The sequence below is a fragment of the Globicephala melas genome, chromosome 7 (assembly GCF_963455315.2).
Source record: "Globicephala melas chromosome 7, mGloMel1.2, whole genome shotgun sequence".
Classification (NCBI taxonomy): Eukaryota; Metazoa; Chordata; class Mammalia; order Artiodactyla; family Delphinidae; genus Globicephala; species Globicephala melas.
Window position 1 is genome coordinate 58,431,203 of NC_083320.1, and position 17,523 is coordinate 58,448,725.

The 17,523-nt window shown below is 35.7% G+C and overlaps 1 protein-coding gene across 1 annotated transcript in view; it reads left to right on the plus strand.

The window, feature by feature from the left end:
* Nucleotides 1-17,523, plus strand: part of OLA1 (Obg like ATPase 1) — a 167,656-nt gene that overhangs the window by 98,125 nt on the left and 52,008 nt on the right. Inside the window, exon 5 of the mRNA XM_030851792.2 lies at nt 3,930-4,105. Within this exon, the coding sequence (XP_030707652.1) occupies nt 3,930-4,105 (176 nt within the window). The remainder of the gene's footprint in view (nt 1-3,929; nt 4,106-17,523) is intronic.

Genomic DNA, 17,523 nt, shown 5'->3' on the forward strand with positions numbered 1-17,523 from the left:
TCCCCCCAGCACACACATGCTCTATCACATTATCCTATTTTATACGGAATAGTACCAAAATAGTTTTTAAAAATCAGATGACATCCCACCACCAAAATGACCATAGTGAATATTTTCAGACATTTCTTGATTTTACAAAAAAAAATTGTGATCTCACATTTTTGACTTAATTTATTTAAATAGGAAATGTTTTCACTAATGTAAGTGGGAAATTGCCAAAATTGAAGATAATGAAAATAAATACAATGAAAACTACATATTTAATTTTTTAGCCTTTAGAAGCTCTGAGGCTGAGGCCTGTTCTGTTGATAAAAAGTTATCAAAAAAAAGTTATCAACATTTATAAATTTATAAATGTTAAACATTAAAGATCAATGGCATCAAACCAACATTTTCTCCTTGACATAGTCAGGACTAAACGAGAATTGAAAGAGAAATAACTTTCTCATCAAGCAATTCAGTATGATATAGTCTTCAAGATGACTCTAGTCATCTTCTTTATCAGTAAAGTATTTCCCCCAAAAGGGAATTGTGATAATAATTGTAACATTTATGATACTAATTGTTTTAGTTAATGTGAAGTTGAAATAAATAACTTTTGCCATGGACTAGGGTAAAAATGTTGTGGTGAACTAGTAAGAATTAGTGGGGGGAAAACCTGTAAACTCACAAAGTTTATTATAAACTGTTCCAAGGTGAATTGAGTGACATGAAATGATATTATTCAAAATTAATGTTTGAGTATATTACTATGGAGTTTCTTCTAAATTACTAATTCCTACATCATAAAAAAAATAGTATATGCCCCAGTTACTGAAAGAGTTCTCTGTTAAGCACTTTACATATATTATCCAATTTAATCATACCCATCCTCTGAAAGGTAGAAATATCTTATTTTAAAGATATGATAATGAGATCCTTAGAGGTTCAGTGATTTGTCTAAGATTTTATGACCAGCAAGGCTGTTAAAGCCCTTATTCTTTTAAAAAAAAAAAAAAATTATTTATTTATTTGGCTGCGCCGAGTCTTAGTTGCAGCACTCGGGATCTTCATTTGCCGCACTTGGGACCTTTAGTTGTGGCATGTGGGATCCATTTCCCTGACCAGGGATCGAACCCCAGCCCCCTGCATTGGGAGCATGGAGTCCCAACCACTGGACCACCAGGGAAGTCCCTAAAGCCCTTATTCTTAACCAGTAAATCTTGTACTAAAAAAGATATGAAAGAATGTTATGATGTGAGTGTACAGTGATGTCTGTTGACCCAGGAGCATGTCTTTGGAAATTAATCTCTGATTTTTTAGTTGTAAGAAATGGGAAGTTGCCCAAATGGCCGCCAAATTTTCTGTAAGCTTACATTTTACAGCTCTTTTAGGCCCCAGTTGATCACAGGGCTATTCAGTTTTGAAGGATAACTTTAATGTTCCCTTCCGTTCATTTTTATCTTAACTTTTGGCACTATTTATTTTTAAAAATAAATTTAAGTTATTTGCATAATATGTTACCACCTCATATACAAATGAATAAAATAGGAACACTAACTTTCAGTCATAGGAACAACAACGCAATTCAGTTTCTGTTATCCACTTAATTAAAATTGAGGGCTGGGACTTCCCTGGTGGCGCAGTGGTTAAGAATCTGCCTGCCACATAGAGAATGGACTTGAGGACACGGGGAGGGGGAAAGGTAAGCTGGGACAAAGTGAGAGAGTGGCATGGACATATATACACTACCAAATGTAAAATAGATAGCTAGTGGGAAGCAGCCGCATAGCTCAGGGAGATCAGCTCCGTGCTTTGTGACCACCTAGAGGGGTGGGATAGGGAGGGTGGGAGGGAGACTCAAGAGGGAAGAGATACGGGGATGTATGTATACGTATAGCTGATTCACTTTGTTATACAGCAGAAACTAACACAACGTTGTAAAGCAATTATACTCCAATAAAGATGTTAAAAAAAAAAAAAAGAATCCACCTGCCAGTGCAGGGGACACGGGTTCGAGCCCTGGTCCAGGAAGATCCCACATGCCTCAGAGCAACTAAGCCCGTGTGCCACAACTACTGAGCATATGTACTGGGACTGCTGAAGCCTGTGCACCGAGAGCCTGTGCTTTGCAACAAGAGAAGCCACTGCAATGAGAAGTCCGTGCACCGCAACGAAGAGTAGCCCCTGCTCACCACAACTAGAGGAAGCCCATGCAGAGCAATGAAGACCCAACACAGCCAAAAATAAATAAATAAATTAATTAAAAAAAAATAAATTTTAAAAGGAGGGCTGAAATTAAGAAATTGCCATTTAAAATCTGCTGATGCATTTACTGTAGGGATGTTGTTGAGGACATCACTATCGTTACTCATTAGCCCCTACATCAAGATGACTATATAAGAAATTTTTCATTCTAAGTGTCATAAAACGTTTTTTATTTCTATAACTGAACTGACCACGTTTCCTTTGTTGATCTGAGTGCCAGGAAACTAACTTTTATTTTCAGTTTTCCTGTTTTATTGTGCTATTTGTGTAAGTTGCCTCATCATGATAAGAAGTAAATAGTATTGTGCTTCCAGGGAAACTTTTTTCATACTTTTCAGATATTCAAAAAATTTACCTAAACCATTGTCTGTTGTGTTTACTAGTAAGATATAATGTACCTCCTCATTTCTTACTAATTTTGTTCATATGAATCAGGTACTATATAACATCGATTGTTTGCCAAGAATACTTAAGTATTATTTTAAATAGTTATATTTAATTGTAATAATTTACTTTTATAATTATTATTACCAAATATTTCCACGTTAAGATATGAACAGATTAATTATTTTAATTCTGGGGAATTATATTTAAAAAGTTTGCAACCTGTAATGAGAATGTCTTGGTTTTTTTGTATGTAAGAATGAGCTGTAGTCAGTTTTTCTCTTATCAAACTCAATCAAACTGTCATGATTCCTATGATACCTCTATCTAAAATAATAGATACTGTATGTTTGAAAGCATCTCATTTTGGGAATATAATCTAATTGGTAATTTTAATTAAATTAACTTGTTTATAAATGTGTTTATTGTTTGGTGGGTATATCATTGCATTCTGTTTATAATATTTCTTAGTATTTGTTCATTTTTGTGATACTGTTATCTGATAATTTGAGTAAATCCCAGTTGAATTATGTTGCCACATTATGTCTTCAAAAGGGCATAAAGTCAGTACACATGCTTGAGTAATGTCTGGTTGTTTTACCCTTATGTTTCCAGTTGGCAATTTGAAATTATGGCTTCAACTGCACTTTAAATATGTGATAATAACATGTGTTTCTAATAAGGGCCAGCACCATTTTGTTCAGATAGTGTGAATGGTTGTCACTCATATATGACGAATGCACCTTCATCTGCTTCTTTGATAGTCCCCTAAAAACCATACCCTCAAATCAGGCCGATGAAATTAGCTGCTGTGTAAATTGTGTGTCTGAGTGGTTCATTATCTAATCACCGTCAGAACCACAGTGATAAAGTAGATTGAAGCAGGGAAGAGGTCTGCCAGATGATTTCACCACCACCACCACCCCCCGCCCCAAATCCAGTTTCCCTTGGAAACCCTAATAGTGCAGTTTAGAACTTCAGGCTCTCATGCCTGGAATACGGTATCTTTTAACATACCAAACCTGAAAATACCAGTAGTTCTGGAGCATAATTTTCTTTCTTTAAAGATCATAATTTTATTTATTTCAATCAGTTTTTGAAACGTTGAGGCTCTTGAATTACTGTTTTGCTGCTAGTGCCCTAAACAGTACTAAATAGGAAAAAAAATACTCTGTCCTACTTGTAAGAATTCAGAATAACTTGAATAAATTGTTAACCTTCTAGGAATCTTGGCTCACTCTAATAATGAACTTCTGTGTTATTTGTTTATTGAATTGCTTCCCTTTAATTTATTTTAGGTGCTTTTGAAGATGATGATATCACGCATGTTGAAGGAAGTGTAGATCCTATTCGAGATATAGAAATTATACATGAAGAGCTTCAGCTTAAAGATGAGGAAATGATTGGGCCTGTTATAGATAAACTAGAAAAAGTGGCTGTGAGAGGAGGAGATAAAAAACTAAAACCTGAATATGTAAGTAAAATCTACAGCTTCTTTAGATATTTGAGTTCATTTTCCTTGATTAAATTTTTAAAATAAAGCACATACAATAACTAATATTGTTATGGAATTTTAGGATTCAAGGATCATTTCTGTTAAAAAATTGTTGAGAAACCTTGTTTTCTCTTGGCAGCGAAGTATTGTGGTGACAGGCTGTTTAAGGTGTTCTTAGGAGACCATATATAGCAGTAATATTGAGTATTTTATGGTTACTATGTATATCCTCAAGTTTTGGTGTTGGAGATGTGGGGTTTTATGATGAAAACTTACTGGATTTAGATAAAGGACTGAATATGAGTTTTGTGGATTTGGAAGAAGTGATTTACATAAGGAATTGGTCTTCCACAGTGATTGACCGAATGAATGCACTGTTAAAGTAGACAGATAATTTTAATCTTTTATGGTGTGAAAACACATGTCATTGTCTTTAATATTCAAATGTGTTTTCTATCACATTGTAGTGAATAATTATTAGTAATATTGTAGGAAATGTTTCAAAATCTGTTTTGAAGTTTTTAGTTTAAGTATCATCAAATTGTCTTTTACCTTAAAAAAGCAGCCTTAATTATATATTTTCTCATTAATTAACATCTTCCACAAACTGTTCTTGATTTTTATGTTTTTTTGTTATAGGAAGAGATTTCTTTTCTTTTTAACTTTTCATGTGTTTTTAATATGTTTATTTTTTATTTTCTCATTTTTGGAAACTGATTATCTTTTTGCTTTCTCATTTATTTTTAATAAGTTTGGAAAACATACCTTTGATTAGGGAACTCTAATAGGAAGAAATCAATTACAGAATCAACCTCTAAACAGTCACACTACCAATAAATTATGGTCGAAAGTGCCTGGTCTTGGAACAGGGAGACCTGTATTGTGCTACTGATTTCCTTGAGAGGCTGGAGTGAGCCCAAGTCATTTTACTTTTCTTAACATCATAGTTACTTCACTTTTTCCCTGTTCAAATAGAATGGAGAAGGGAGAGCGATTTGTCTGAGGAAATTGTACAAGATTTAGGATGGAAAAGGGGATTTCACATGTGGGTATGAAAGATATCCCTTTCTGTAAAGGGGGAAAACGTCCTGAGACAGATGTTGGGATTGAAGGCAATTCCTTTGCCCCAAACAGCATGGTTTCTGATTAGAGTAAAGCCTTATGCAGTCATCCTTTAGTTAATTGAAACTTACTGACATCCATATATATTTCAGAAGCATTAACTGTCTTCAAAATAAATTTGTCGATCTTACTTTTACTTAAATGGGGAAAAGAGGCATCACGTTCTTCTGAAATTCTTGGGCTACCATTTCCTGGCCTTTCTTCTCAAAGAAAACTAGAATGCTGAGTGTTATTACTCCTTATTTCCCCAAACTGTGATTATTTCATCATTTTCTTTCCTAATATTAGATTCAGCTGCTTCAGAATAAATTATAGATTCATGTTTCTCAACCTTTTTTTTTAAATTATCACTGTCCCTAAGGAAAAAAATTGAATTAAATTTCAATTAATTAAATTTCTCCCTAATGAGAGAAATTAAATACTAACAAGTAAGAATTTGTTGGATAGACTTGAGCTTTGGAGGGCCACAAAACATTTTAATAACGAAGTTTTTTTTCACCCCCAAGAACCAATTTTTGCCCCTCTGGTTGTAATATTACCCCTATTGTGAATTCATGCTATAGATTATCTTGTAGCAAAGCCAATACTGGTAAGTGTGGTAAAACAGATGGCTTTTTAGAAATTTTTTTTCAGTTTGTTGTTAGCAAAAATAGGATTCTGGTTGGGTCTATAACGCAATTTGGAAAGAATTAACATCTTTACAATACAGAATCCTTCAGTGTAGGAACATCTTATATTTCTATTTATTGAGCCAAGCACTGTTGGGCACTTTTTATATATGTTATTTAAATCTCACAACATGCAAGGTATATATTATTATCTCCATGTTAAAACTGAGGAAGGCCAAGTTTCAAGAGGTTTTGTGAATTGCTCAAGATTTCATACTTAGTAAATTGTAGATCAAGTTTTTCAACCATATTAGTCCAACTACAGGGCCAATATGTTGGGTTTTTTTTTTTATGCTTTTAAAAATTGTAAAGCATTAACCTCATATGTATAGTTTAACAAATAGCTGTGATACAAATGGGAGTAAAACCTACTTGCAGGTCAAGAAATAGAATATTGTTTAGCACCCCAAAGTATCTCCATCACTTACCAGTCTTAAAACTTTCTGTCTTCCCACAGCTAACCATAATCCTGAAATTTATAATAATATCCTTATCTGTGTATGTGCCACCTGCAATGATATGAATTATTTTCCTGAGTGCAAACTTTATATAAATGGTATATAAAGTGCAAACTTTATATAAATGGTATCATGTTGTATCTATTTATATGAGCATTTTCATTCAGCATTATTTTGTACGGTTCATTTATGTTGCATTTATCTTTAATTCATTTGTTTTTCTTAATGTAAAATATTTCATTGAAAAAAAATACCATAATTTTAAGATCTGTTCTACTGTCAGTGGGCATTTGAATTTTCCCTCAAAGTTTTTTATAATCATGAGCAATGCAGCTGTGAACATTCTTTTACATCCTGATGCATGTAAGGATAAAGTCTTATATTTATTATAGAAGTCAGTAGTATATGTATATCTTCGACTTTACTAGATAACACTTTTCCTAGTCTGTGAGAGTTTATCCTGTTGTCAGTACTTGGTATTATCAGACTTTTTCATTTTTGCAGTTTGATAGCTGTGTAATGGTATTTGGTTATGGTTCTCATTTGCAGTTCTCTAGTTATGTAAGATTGGAGACCTTTTTAAGTATTGATTGGCCCTTTAGGATTTCCTCTTTTGTGAAGTGCTTGTTCTAATTATTTTGCTCATTTTCTATTGGATCAGTGTCTTTTTCTCAATAATTTGTGAAAGTTACTTATATATTTTGGATATTAGTCATTTGCTTTGAATGGATTGCAAATATGTTCTCCAATTCTGTGGCTTTTATTTTTAATCTTTTTAATAGTGTCTTTTGATGAACAGGTGTTAATTTTAAGGTTAGTGTTTTCCTGTCTTGTTTAAGAAACTTTCCTACCTTAAGGTCATCAAGATAATCTCTTGTATTCTAAAAGCATTATTGTTTTATCTTTCACACCTAGCTCACTAACCCACCTGGAAATTATTTTTTGTAAGTAGTTTAAGGCAGGCATCCAATTGGACTTTTTTCCCCCATATGGAAAACCTGTTGGTCCAGCACCACTTAAAAAAAAGACTGTCCTGGGCTTCCCTGGTGGCACAGCGGTTAAGAATCCGCCCGTCAATGCAGGGGACGCGGGTTCGAGCCCTGGTCTGGGAAGATCCCACGTGCCACGGAGCAACTAAGCCCGTGCACCACAACTACTGAGCCTACGCTCTAGAGCCCACAAGCCACAATTACTGAGCCCGCACACCACAACTGTTGAAGCCTGCACACCTAGAGCCCATGCTCTGCAACAAGAGAAGCCACCGCAATGAGAAGCCCGTACACTGCAACAAAGAGTAGCCCCTGCTCGCCACAACTAGAGAAAGCCCGTGCGCAGCGACAAAGACCCAATGCAGCCAAAAAAAAAAATAAAAAAGACTGTCCTTTCCCTACTCCAGTGAGGTGCCTCCTCTGTCATAAATCAAAGAGCTTTGGCGTCTTAGCTCTTTCCTGAGGATCGGCAGATGAGTCTAGGTGAAAGTGGCCAAGAGCAGCAGTGGGATCCCAAACCTGCTGAGGTGAAGGTGAGAAGGGAAGATGGAATGAGGGGTTAATATCCCATGGATTCTATGGTCTTATGTGTGTTCCTTACATCATTTTTATACTTTCCTCATCCCCTGCTGTCCCAGTCTCTTGTCTAGATCAGGCACAATTAAAGTGTGGTCCTCACACCAGCAGCATCACCATCACCTGGGAGCTTCTTAGAAATGCAAGCTACAGATCTACTAAATCAGAATCTCTGGGGGTGTGTTTTAACAGGCTCTCCTGTTATGCACGCTACACAAAGTTTGAGGATCACTGCTTTAGAGCAGCCGCCAGCCCTCTACCCTCCACCCCAGGGTAGAAGAGTCGTAGGCCTTCCCCTACCCTTTTCTTGGTCTAGTAATGCCTCACTACCTTTTTAGGTCCTTGGTACTATTAAGAAGATAATATTTTTCTCTATTTAGGCCTGCTTTATTGTTGTCTTTATAGGCACAGTTACTCTGAATCACTTAGTTCATTAGTAGTGAAAATGGAGGTCTCCTCGATACAATTTTACCAACAGTTTGCTTGATATCATAATATAACAATCTGACAGTTCATGGGGATAAAGACCAATGTTAAGCAGGGAAAGACATTTTAGGATGAGTTATTTTAAGTAGTTTATTTATTAGTGAATATTTTTACATTATAACTACTTTTGCCTTAAAAAAAAGTAAGTTACAAACAACAACATTTATAGTATAATCCGGTTTACGTAAAAAATGATAGCTGTATTTTTATAAGTGCATCCAAAGAGGTATGGAAATATGCTCAATTGTTATGTTTTAACAGTAAACATTTGGAAACTAAAAAAGGTTTTTAACGGTAAAGTGTTTGGAAAGGGACTAGTGGCTGTGAGAGAGTGAGTGATTGGGGTGGGCACTTTGACTATTTACCCTCTATACCTCTCTGTTACTTGACTTTTTTTCATAGCAATGTGTTATTAATTTTTTTAAGGAAATAAAAAGGTCTAAGGAAATTATTTCCTTTAGGTGGCCTCCAAATAAAGAGGTAAATGCATATATATTGTCCTTAGCTGTTTCTGACCTATATTCATCAAACTATAATTTTAGCTTTGCACTAGAGAAAGGGTTTTGAAGTTTCTATCTGAGATTGGAAAAGGAATGTGGTAGGAGATGTGAAGCTGGAATAGATGCATACATGAGAAGTCATAGGCTTTAGGATCAATTTCATCTTCACTAACGTGAAAATTGGGATAGGCAATGTAATTTATGAAGATTAAGAAGAAGCTCCTTATGTGTTTTCTTAACACTGTGACAGTTTGAGTTACAAAGCCATTTTGAGTCATATCTCAAACTCTTTGCCTTTTAATCTAAATTTTGGTTGTGTCTCCTCAGAAGTAGACCTTGAAGCAAGAATTGGAGTGCAGGTAGTTTTCTTGGGAGTTAACTCAGGAGGCACACATCAGGGCGTGGGGAATTAAGACCAGGAAGGGAAGGAAACCAATACAAAGTTATGTATATGAGCAGGCGGAAAACCCTGAGCAGAAGGGGATCAGCCCTTCCAGGGATCTCTAGAAAACAGTGTAGAAAGTGTCTTGTAGTTTTTCTACTGGAAGGATGAGGAAGCTGGGGTAATTAATTATTAACTAATTTCCATCAGTCATTGATTGTGGGCTGCTCCTCGGAGTGTTAACTACCTGCCTGGCGCCTGATGCCTGTGTGGTCTGGGCATGGTGCTTAGGCAGTTGCAGATGCTTAGAGTAAGAAGCCATTCAGCATGTACCGGATCTGTGAGGGCAAAGGGCATGGGGGCAGGGCACCAACAGTCTCTGCCAACATTTCTTCATCCAATGTGCATCTAAACTTTGTATCCTAATCATTCTATTTAGTTTTGGTGGTTCTTTAGTATCACAAGTTTAATTTGGTGGTGTTTTATATTCCCTGTTTCTGATTTATCTTTAGTTTTCCTAATACAAAGAGGGTATCTATGTGATTCTGGTACCAACTAGTTCTTGTAGGGGAGTTGTCTGTTTTTAACATTTTCTTGTATTCTCTAACGAATGGTCTAAAGGTATAAAATGTGATTGTCTTCTTTTCTTCAGTTTATGTTTGTAATCTTGACTAACAGAATCAGGGACTTTAATTGGATGTAGATCCTAGGCTATAAAAGCTACTTGGAAGTTATAAGAAAAATAGGTATTTTGGTCACTAGGTATTTACTAATTATTCCTTAATACTTGTTCAAATGTGTCTTTATTTTCTGGGTAATCTTTCAGAAATTTAACACTCAAGCCTCTCTTCCTATGAAGTTTCCATTTTCTAGATTTGGTTGTTATGTATTTTTATGTAAATAAGCAGGAAAAACGTGAATTAGATATACTCTAGCATAAAACATGAGACAACTTTTTAATGCTAAAACAGAATCTTCCTGACTACAATGTTCATATATTCTGTCATAAAGATACCTTTTATAAAGTGGGTCTTGGTGTTGTGTTAAAACGGAGGCACTAAAGAAGGGAAGAGTGGGATAAACATTTACTATTGGTGTTGTTAGCTAGGTGTACTAGTTTCCTAGGGCTGCCATAACAAGTATCACAAACTAGATGGCTTAAAATAATAGAAATGTATTCTTTCACAGTTCTGGAGGCTAGAAGTCTGAAATCAAGGTGTTGGCAGGGCTGTGCTCCCTCTGAAGCCTCTAGGGGAGAATCGTTTCTTGCGCCTTCAGCTCCTGGTAGCCCCAGGCATTCCTTGGTGTATGGCAGCATAATTCCAATCTCTGCCTCCATCTTCTCATGGCCACCTTTCCTCTGTCCAAATTTCACTCTTCTTATAAGGATACTATCACTCTTCTTATAAGGGATTAAGGGCCCACCCTACTCCAGATAGGCATCTTTAGCTAATTCCCAGCTAAGGTCCTACTGAGGGATTAGGACTTCAACCTGTCTTTTTGGAGGACACTTTAAGCCGTAACAAGGCATCAAGTTCAAGGTTGATTTTAAAGTGTGTATACATTGTATTTGGAAAAACAAAATTTGGAAAATGAAGGTAGAAAGCTTTAAGAAAAATTTTATTTTGTATTGATAAGTATTTGGAAATATTCATACTTAAAAAATATTTATAGAACTAATAGTTACTTAATTAAACAACTAAATAAGGCAACCAGGAATTGTAATTAATGGATCTTTTTTTCCTCTCAGTCTCTCTGAATGAAATAATTAACGTCCACCAAACATATGGCTATTAGCAGATTTCTTCTCATTATTCTTATGGCAGTTTTTAAAGTTGATTTTGTACATAACTTAAAAAACATTAAAAATGTTTAAATATGTAACGTGTTTTTCACTAAAATCAAAAGATTCAAAAAGAGTATACTGTAAAAACATAATTCTCCTACCCACTTCTGTCTTCTCATTTACCCTTTTCTCCTCTTTAGATTCTTATGTATCTTTCCAGAACTAGTCTTACATGACTTACAAAGATCGTTTCTAAAAGAACAAGATACTAAAAATACTGAATTGCATTCATTCACCTTTCTCCCCATATCCTCTCTGTTCTCGTGGTCTCGCAACTCAGTGGACCCAAATTGTTTGAACTGAGTATCAGTATCTTTGACTCCTCTTTCTCGTGTACAATTTATATCCCGTCCTGTTGATTTTATCTCCTGAATATTCCTTGTATCTCTTCCTTCCTCCTTATTTTAAAAACTTCTTTAGTTTGGGCCTCATTTATGCTTAAACTGATTTCTTTACCTCCATTCTTGCTTTTGTTCTCCACAATTAGAAACTGCAGATCTCACTATGTTATTCCCTTGATTAAGATACCTCACCATCTTCCTGTAAGATACTGCCAACATAAAGTCCAAGGCTTACAAATTTCTTTGTGACCCGACTTTGCCTGACTTATACTTTCTCAGCTCTCCTAACAGTGAACTAAACATTTTGCTTTCACATGAGCTCATTAACTACAACTCTACCCTTTTGCTGCCCCTTCAGTCCTGTTTCCTAGTCATCCTTTGAGACATAGCCTAAAGCAGAAGCTTCTTACTCTTTAAAAAAAACATTTTATTGTGGAAAACTATACATAAAATAAAATTTACCACTTTAATCATTTTAAGTGTACAATTCAGTGGCATTAAGTACATTCACAATGTTGTACGATCATCACCACTATCCATTTCTGGAACTTTTTCACCATCCCAGACTGAAACTGTATCCTTTAAATAATAACACACCATTTCCTCCTCCTTCCAGCCCCGGTAACATCTATTCTACTTCCTTTCTCTATGGATTTGCCTATTCTAGGTACCTAATGAAAGTGGAACTATACAATTTTTGTCTTTCTGTATCTGGCTTATAGGTCCTCAGTTCTCAGTATTATTTATTTGAAGACAGCAATTAGGAAGTGCAAAGCTGTTTAAGACTAACATGATAACACAAAGAATGTATTGTGTTTGGGGCAAGGCTCACAAGGATTAGGCTCATTTGAGACCAAACTACTTTAGTAGTATATCAATTTATATATACGCTGAGGGGAATAAATTCATATAACAGCTGATGTTTTGGTGCATATGCTATAGGCATACTTTCCTGGATATTTCTATCTGTCCACTTTCTCCTTGCCTGTCGCCAATGGAACACAGATGGAGAAAATTAAAAATACGACATGTTAGTATCCCCATAAACTCATTATTAGCAACCTCAAGTGGGTCCTCAGCTATATCCAGCTTTCCTAGTTGCTCCCCTGCTCTCTGCTGCAACTGCTTCCCTACTCTCCTCAAACCTCTTATTTATGTCCATTCCCCACTTTCATCCATCCCTACCCTTAGCAGACAACCTTGCCTCCTATTTCAAAGATCAGAATAAAAGCCATCAGACATAGGAATTCCCTCATTTTCTCTCTAATTTTCCACTAGCCAAAACTAAAGCCTACTGTTCATTCCTCTTATCTATGGCTAGTTATTCCAATTCTTTGAATCTTATCACTTACTAACTTTCTAGAAATCTTACACTATTAGTCATCCCTTGTTTTTTTTCCCTTTGTTGCTTTTAAGTGATTTTATTGAGGTAAATTAACATAGCATTAAGTTCATCCTTTTCATATATATAATTCAGTGGTTTTTAGTGTATTCACAAAGTTGTATTTCATTCACCAGTAGTTCCTTCGTTCTTGTATATACAACTCGTCCCTCTCAAACTAAACCGTTTGCATCAACTATTTAAAGATGTCTTTTTTAATCTTAAAAAACACTTCTTACTGAATACCACACTTCTCATCCTTCAATTACCATATTTTCTCTATTCTCCTTTAAAACCTCTTGAAAGAGTTATTTTTTCTACCTCCTAATAACTCAGTTCTATCTATCTGGTTTATCTGCTCATTAAACTCAAACAGGTTTCACCAGGGTCATTAGTGGCTTTTGCATTGTTAAATCCAAGGAACATTTTCAGTCATCTTGTTTTGTCAGTAGTATTGGACACTGTTGTATCATTGCCTGAACTACTCTTCCCTTGGATTCCATGACCACATTCTCCTGGTTTCCCTCCTACTTCTCGAGCAACTTCTCAGTTTCTTTTGCAGGCTCATCTTCTTATACCTTTTGCTATTAAATATTGGCATTACTTAAAGTTGAGTCTTAGGCTGTCATCTCTTCTCTCAATTCTCTTTCTATGTGATGCCATCCATATCCATTGATACAATTACTATTTAAATACAAATAGCTTCCAGATTTGTATCTCTAACCCCATCTGTCCTCTGAACTCCAGGCTAGTATATTTAATTCCTGACTTGACATCTCATGTGTTTCTCAAAGACAACTCAAAAGTTAGCACATCTGAAATCAAACTCCCTCCCTCAAACCTGATTCTCTTCAGGGTTTCTTAGCTCAGTGAATTGTACCACTGTCTGTTAGATTATGCAAACCAAAAACTTAATCGTTTTTGACACATTCTCTTTCCATCATTTCTCATATCTAATCTATCACTGAATTCTGGCAATACGTTTGGCAATATACAGATGTAATAATATGCCTATATTTTCTTGTGTATATGCATACATATAAAGATAAAGGATAAAACAAATACGGCAAAATGATACTTTAATGAATATGTGTACAGACATTCTCTATTATTGTAGTTTTTCTTTAAGTTTGAAATTATTTCAAAATAAAAGGTAAAAACATAACAAAATTAAAATGTCTTATGACTTTAATGTATAGAGGTACAGTTAAAATATATGACAGGGCTTCCCTGGTGGCACAGTGGTTGGGAGTCCGCCTGCCAATGCAGGGGACACGGGTCCGGGAAAGATCCCACATGCCGCGGAGCGGCTGGGCCCGTGAGCCATGGCTGCTGAGCCTGCGCGTCCCTCCGCAATGGGAGAGGCCACAACAGTGAGAGGCTCGCGTACCGCAAAAAATAAAAAAATTAAATAAATAAATAAAATACATGACAATAATAGCACAATGGGGGTGATAATGACATAATTTAAAATGATATAATACTCCAGTTAAAAGACAAAGAGTTTGGCAGTTTCTCAGAGTTAAACATAGAATTACCATGTGACCCAGCAGTTCCACTCCCAGATTGATATTTCCAAAAGAATTGAAAACTGGTGCTCAAACAAATACGTGTACATGCATGTTTATAGCAGCACTATTCACAATAGCCAGAAGATAGAAGCAGCCCAAATGTCCATCAGGGGTTAAGTAGATAAACAAATTGTGGTATATGCATACAATGAATATTATTCAGCCTTAAAAAGTAAATGAATGCAGATGCCAGATGTGGATCAACCTTGAAAATATTATGCTAAGTGAGAGAACCCAGACATAAAGGTCACATATATTGTATGATTCCATATGTGTAAAATATGCAGAGTAGGTAAATTCATAGAGACAGAACTGAAGATTGGTGGTTGCCAGGAGCTAGTGGGAGGGGAAAGTGGGGGCAAACTGCTTAATGAGTACACGGTTTTACTTTAAAGTGATTGAAATGTTTTAGAAGTCGATATAGGTAGTGGTCGCATCACAGTATGAAGGCTTAGTACTAAATTACTTTAAAATGGTTAATTTTATGTTTATTTCATCTCAATAAATTTTTTAAAAATTAGTTAAGACAGAATGTCAGATTGGATTTTTAAAACCCACCTCTATGCTGCTTATAAGATACATCTTAAATATGAAGACATGGAAAAATTGGAAGTAAAGGATGGAGAAATATATACCACCCCTCTCAAAAAAAAAGCCACTGTATTATAGTAATATCAAAATAGACTTTAAAGGAGTTATAAGGAAGTATTTCATAATGCTAAATGTTCAATCTACCAGGAAGATAAAATAATTTTAAGTTTGTATATACCTAATAACATAACTTCAAAATATATAAAGCAAAAACTGATAGAACTAAGAAGTTTTTTTAAAAAGACCCAAATCTACAGTCATGATAGAATATTTTAATCCTTCTTTTAGTAATTGATAGAACAAGCAGACAAAATTTTAGTAAGAATATAGAAAACTTAAACGATGTGATTAAGGAGTGTGACCCAGTTGACATATAGAATACTGCACCTAACAACCACAAATGTACGTTCTTATCAAGTACCAATTTAACATTTACCAAAATTTTCCATATTATTAGCCATATAGCAAATGAACAAATTTCAAATGATTGAAATCATAAAGAATATGTTATCTGACCACTATGGAATTAAAATCAGCAATCATCTTTCACAGAGTGAAAGAACATATTTGCAGTATCTAATAAAGAACTTGTCTACAGAATATGCAAAGAACTATAAATAAGAAAAAGGCAGCCCGATAGAAAAATAGGCAAAAGACTTGAACAAGTACTTCATAAGAGATGAAATCCCCCAGTAATCATTAGGGAAATGCAAATTCAAACTGTGAGATACTACACACTTAACATTAAGAAAACTGACAGTACCGAGCGTTGGAGGAAATATGAAGCAAATGGAATTCTCAGACAGTGTTGATGGGAGTGTAAATTAGTACATCTGCTTTTGAAAACTGACCAGCAGTGTATATGAAGTTTGACTAAATATGTGACCTGAGACTGGCACAATTCCAGTCTTAGGTATATACTCAAGAGAAATGCATACATAAACTTACTGAAGTACATGTATAAGACTGTTTATAAAAGCTTTATTTGTAATAGTTTTAAAGTATAAACAACCTCAGTGTCTACCAATAGTAGAATAGGCAAATTGAGGTATATTCCTACAGTGGAATATTACATGGCAAAGAAAGAACACACTACAACTATATCTAACAACGTGGATGAATTTCACGAACAATGTTGAATGAAAGAAGCTGGACACAACAATACGTATTTTATGAATCTATTTCCATAAATTTCAATAACGGGCTAATTTGTAGTGTAAAAAAGCCAGGATAGTGCTTATCTCTGGAGGGGAGTGGCACATTGTGCCTGCATTACTGCTAATATTCTGTGTGTTGATCAGGTGGTAGTTACATGCATATGTTGATTCTGTGATACTTCATCAAGCTGTACACTTATGTATGTTACACTGAGTATATGCTATACTTCAGTATAGGTTTGACCTTCAAACCACTGATTATATTCTGCCATATCAGGTGAATCTCCAATTTGGATTTTTATTTTCCGGCTTTGATTTTGCTTCCTTAAAAATCTGTCTTAGTTCATCAACTCTCTTGACATCTCATCCATTTTTTTCTAACCTCACTCTGTTCTCTATTTATGGCCTCATGCTCTTGTTTCATTGGCGTTCTTTTTGCATTCTGCCAAGTATGCCAAATAATTCATTGAGAGAGTGGTGTGTGTATGTGTGTGTGTGTGTGTGTATGATCATTTTCCTCTTCCTTTATGACTCTCCTTATTCAGTAGCCTTTTTATTAAAATCAGATTTGTGGGCTTTTCCTCTTCCCTTTGTCCTTCCTTGAACATGGTGAAATCCATTCAGACTTATTTATAGAAATCATAGGGACAGTTGCCTTCTTCTTTTTTTTTTTTTGGTGATACGCGGGCCTCTCACTGCTGTGGCCTCTCCCGTTGCGGAGCAGAGTCTCTGGACGCGCAGGCTCAGCGGCCATGGCTCACGGGCCCAGCCGCTCCGCGGCATGTGGGATCTTCCCGGACCAGGGCACGAACCCGTGTCCCCTGCATCGGCAGGCAGACTCCCAACCACTGCGCCACCAGGGAAGCCCTGCCTTCTTCTTAGTAATAGTCAAATCCTCCGCTGAGATCTATACCTCAGAAATAAATGGGTGTCCATCCCGGTTGCCACTTTATAGCCAATGGGCTAGGAACATTGCTGTTTTAAGTTTCCACTGTTTACTTCAGTGAATCACATAACTGAAAACCAACAACTGCCAACAAACATTCTAACAGATGATTGCTAGAATTAACCGATCATTTTAATTCTTAAAGGACATTTCCCCCCCACCCTCCACACATACTCGCTCAGCCATCAGAGCATTGCTGCCAGGTGTCTTAGTTTGCTTCTGTGTTGCCTGACTCTTTTCTGGAAGTTTTAGTCACTGAAGTATGTAGAAAGATGGTAGTCAGTGATCGCTACTCTGGTCTCCATAAACAGCAGCATTCATCTAGTAGGGAAACAAATGCTTAATATTCTGATTCAGGCAGATATTTAATTTCAACTTAGAAT